This window comes from Gymnoscopelus microlampas (assembly GCF_963454915.1).
Source record: "Gymnoscopelus microlampas genome assembly, chromosome: 22".
Taxonomy (NCBI): Eukaryota; Metazoa; Chordata; class Actinopteri; order Myctophiformes; family Myctophidae; genus Gymnoscopelus; species Gymnoscopelus microlampas.
The window spans coordinates 42,412,546-42,417,268 of record NC_139959.1 but is presented as its reverse complement, the minus strand read 5'-3'; the positions used below and the strand labels follow the sequence as shown (position 1 = coordinate 42,417,268).

At 40.3% G+C, this 4,723-nt stretch overlaps 1 protein-coding gene across 1 annotated transcript in view; it reads left to right on the top strand.

The window, feature by feature from the left end:
- The window catches only part of LOC311038658 (serine/threonine-protein kinase/endoribonuclease IRE1-like), a gene marked incomplete at both ends in the record, with an annotated part of 7,735 nt that extends 3,734 nt beyond the window's left edge, over positions 1–4,001 (top strand). Inside the window, 6 exons of the mRNA XM_084048228.1 lie at positions 90–668; positions 1,169–1,359; positions 1,880–2,100; positions 2,557–2,680; positions 3,044–3,141; positions 3,761–4,001. Coding sequence (XP_083904354.1) covers positions 90–668; positions 1,169–1,359; positions 1,880–2,100; positions 2,557–2,680; positions 3,044–3,141; positions 3,761–4,001 — 1,454 coding nt within the window. The remainder of the gene's footprint in view (positions 1–89; positions 669–1,168; positions 1,360–1,879; positions 2,101–2,556; positions 2,681–3,043; positions 3,142–3,760) is intronic.
- Positions 4,002–4,723: the final 722 nt, after the last annotated feature.

Genomic DNA, 4,723 nt, shown 5'->3' with positions numbered 1-4,723 from the left:
ATATAAATATGTATATGTGTAGGAATAGGAATAGGAATAGGAATATGTTTATGTATATGTATATATAGTTTCCACTTGTTCCATTACAGAGACATCAGCATCCAAAGACGAGACGGACAGGAACCTAATGCCAGGAGAAGAGGAGAAGCGCAGAGATGACATCATTACATCACCACCACCACGGAAATGGATCTCAGTCAGTAAAAGATGGAGGCCGCAGTTAGACAAGCTTGCAAACATTGCTGAGAGTAAAGTCACCATAGTTGGTAGTCTTGTGTTTGTGAAAGATAAAGAATTCTACATCACAAAGGGAAGTGATGGAGTTGAGGTCTTCTTGGGGTTAAGAGCTGATGGCACTGAAGTCGCAATCAAGAGAATGTCTAAAATCAACTACCGAGCGCTGAAGAATGAAGAAGAGTTTTTACGTCTACCAAAGCTGGATGATCCTTCAATTGTACGATATGTTGACTCTGCAGAGGATGACAACTTTGGTTACCTTGCTCTTCAGTTGTGTGAATACTCCCTGGAAGAATACATCACTGAACACAACCCTTCTGAACTGAAGAGGAAACAACTTTCACATCAAGTTCTCAAGGGCTTAAGTGTTCTTCATGGTCAGAATCCTCTAATTCTCCACCGGGATATCAGGCCCCAGAATGTCTTCATTGGTAAGCTATAGGGAGACAGACTTCTCAGTATATAGCAGCTATAACAGCCAACTTCTTCTTTTGGCCTCTAACTCTTGAACCATAGGTCGTACAATCAAAATGTATTTTTTCCACGTTTTCCTTGGATCATGATGTGCCTCCATAGAGGCCCGGCCATTTGTGCTGGACTAGATTTTCCGCCATTTCTACTACTACTACAAATTGTGTCCAAAACTCACCCAAATTGGTATTATCTCTGGAGTCATGTGATCAAGATGCATCAGTGACATTTAGCAGATTCATTCCAACTGCCTGTGACTGCCTTAAAAATGTTGCCTGGTGGGGATCTCTCTACTCAGAGGAGCGCACTTTTCCAGTTATTATTATTATTATTATTATTATTAAGCTAAAAAAATAAGAAAACAGGCACATGATAGCTGAAATATCAGCAACATTATGCTGCATGTATTTGTTCAGTCTAAAACTCTTGATTGTATTGATCTACCCAATTTGCTTTGCAGATATTCAAAACAAGGCAAGATTGGCAGATTTTGGAAAATGTCGACAATTACGGACAGAACAAACGACTCTTCACACAAGCAGTGCATCAGGAACGTCTTGCTGGAAGGCAAAGGAGACTTTGAAGGGCGACGCTCAGGACATTGCTCCGGACGACGCTGACAGCCCGTATAAAAGAAGCTCGGACATTCAGGTTGTTTTTTAATTATTCTGTGTGAGAATCAGTGGTGGAAAAAAGTACTCAAACGTTTTTACTTAAGTAAAAGTATCAATAATGCAATGCAGAAATACTCTGTTACAAGTAAAAGTCCGGAATGCAAAATTTACTTGTGTAAAAGTACAAAGGTATTAGTATCAAAATATACTTAAAGTACTAAAAGTAAAAGTACTAAATGTTTGAAAATAGCCGATCTACAAGCTCACAACGCGTCGCGATGCGACGCGTTGTGAGCTTGTAGATCGGCTATTTTCAAATAGCCTATGGATAAAATAGGGCTAAAGTGGTTAATGTATGTTTTATAATGTAAAACATACATTCGAGATGGAGTAGAAGTAAAAGTATAGAAAATTGGAAATACTCCAGTAAAGTAAAAGTACCTAAACATTGTACTTGAGTAAATGTACTTGGTTACTTTACACCACTGGTGAGAATAATGTATTGAATGACAACGACATGAACATGTTCTTACTCATTTACATGCTCATTCTTAAAGGTGGCTGGGATGTTGACATACTACATCCTGTCTGGAGGACGCCATCCATTCGGTCAAGGTGCTAGATGTGAAGGCAACATTCTGGATGGAAAGTACAACCTGGACCATGTCAACGATGCGGTGGCCAAGGATCTCATGGAGAGGATGCTCAATGAAGACCCAAAGAAAAGACCTACAGCGGAGGAATGCTTGGCTCATCCCTTCTTTTGGTCAAAGGAGAGGTATGATAAAATAAAATAAAAACAGTCCAACAGTTTCCATGCCATGTTATTCCAGTGGCGTACCCACTGTAGAGGTAGGGCAGGCGGCCGCCTGCCCAACTAAGATCTCGCCTCCCCTAGAAAACCCAAATAACCCGAAAAGGTGTCATTGTGTGCTTAATGTCCTCAAAGTCACGCATCCAACAAGCTTTGAACTGAGCAGATTGGACCTTCCGTTCCAGAGATAATGGCCAAAACATCTTGAAAACGTTTCTTTTTTTGGGGGTAATAGTGGGGGGGTGCAAAAAAAATCTTGCCTGCCCTAAATGTAATTCCTGGGGACACCACTGTGTTATTCACTCATTCCCTGATATCTAAATATTATTTAAGATAATCTCAATCAGTGTGATCCAAAGTTAAGGTACTTACTGCATATTCTAGCCTAATGCTATCAATATTTATTTGTTTATTTTCCAGGAGAGTAGAGTACCTGAGAAGGATTGGAAAGGAAGTTGAGAACTGTCCAGATGATGACCAGGACCTGATCGGGTCTTTGGACCAGTATGCTGAGCAGGGACAGTTCAACACATGGAAACACAAGGTGACTTTATTACTAATAGTGTGAGAATGTCTTAACCACAATTGCCCTTTCACCTTAATATGTTTTTCTGTTCTGTATTTTATTCCTTCTATTCTTTATTTTCTCTTTACAATCAAATGCCTTAAATTAACGTTGTTTATGAAGTGTAGAGCGATATATTCTCTTGCCGTCATCACTGGCCACATGACCCCAAAAAAATAATTTCTCCCGTTTCCGTGTCCTAAAGAAAGCTGTGAACTTTTTCATGTTTCCATGCATCAGCCGTAACTTATATAAATGACATTTTTAATGTTGAAAATGGGTGGTTTTCCCCTTTTAGGCTCACAAGCCTCTTTCTGTTTCCCTGTCCTTTTGATCTTTAAGTTTGTCCAGCTACCATCTGAGTTGCTTCAGAAGATGGAGTCCTACCCGGAGAACACACTTGGACTGCTGCGCTCCATTCACAACCTCCATGAGCACCAGTAAGTTGCATTAGACTTAAAAACGACAAACAGAGGTCACTCTCATGGAGCACTTTCCCCGCGTGTAAAACAAAATAATTCCCTGAGTGTTGGTCCAAGTCTGTTCTTATAATCAGTGTTATACATGAATTGTAGGACAATGATACTATGATTGATCAACAATACATTGATTTGCATGTACAGTCAAATATTAATGTATCAAATAAATCAACTCAATGGGCCACGGGTTGTGGTTCACACAACCCATTATCAGGGTGTTGGTTTGCATGTATTGATATATTTATACATGCTTACACGCTAGAATCTCATAGACTTTACTTAGTGTGCGTTCAGAAATGCGCACCGGGAGCGCACTCACGTATTAGTTTGTATTGGCCAGTGCGCTCAGTGCCTTATTTCCGAACGCGCCCTTAATGTGATGGAAACTGACAAACTGAGTTTAAGTTTTTATACTACAGTACGAAAGAAAAGAAACATTATTTTTTTTATTGAATCTTTTCTTTGATTATTATTACTGAATTACATTATTTTGTGTTTCACTGCTATGGTATCACTGTAAATGTGTGTGTGTTCACCATCAGATGTTGTGACTCCAGTGATCACTGCTTTGTGTTCACAGTGCTAAAGAGGCAGCTGGTGTTGACCTGATGGAGATGTTTCCTGGTCTGATCGTGTGCGTTTACCAGTTTGCCCAGGAGCAACGCTGGAACTCAAGGCCAACCCTGAAGGACATGTTTCAATCAAGGCCAACCCTGAAGGACATGTTTCAATCAAGGCCAACCCTGAAGGACATGTTTCAATCAAGGCCAACCCTGAAGGACATGTTTCAAACACAAGATGTCTTCAACAGTGCCGTATGAAAGTCCACAAAACCCTCAGAGAAAGATACTCTCTCTCTCTCTCTCTCTCTCTCTCTCTCTCTCTCTCTCTCTCTCTCTCTCTCTCTCTCTCTCTCTCTCTCTCTCTCTCTCTCTCTCTCTCTCTAAAATACACTTTTTTGGCCAGAAAAGGAAATATTTCACAGGAAGGAAAAATCTGGTCAATACAAAAATTCCATTGTCCAGATCTGTAGGGGGCGCAGTAGAGTATCAAAAACATGTTTTCCTTCCGGTTAAATATTTTCTTTTCTGACCAAAAAGTTTATTTTAGACGTGAGGTGGGGGGCTCAGAGTGTTACCACTACGTAGAGTAGGCTTTCAACTCCATAAAAACGTCTTTGTTTTGGTGAGTAGCGAAAGTGTATGTTTTATTTTGACTAAAGACGAGAAGCTATGCAGCCTGCGCTGCCGCAGGTGTGAGGGGAAAGGATCGAAAGTCCCATAGCGTTAAGGAAAACTCCTTCTAATGGTACCAGAGCTAGACAGGACTCACTTAACCCATTTTGGGCGGGAACCCCTATTTGTAACTATACCTTTCAGGACAGGAACCCCTTTTGGGGTTCTTGTTGTTATGTACAGTATATAGCAACATACATTTGTTGTAATTTTTGTAAGTTTAAGAAAACTTAGGTCAGGATTTAGTTGGCTTCGTCAGGTGCTATAAACATGTAAAAAGTATTTTGGCGCAGGGTTGAAATCATCAC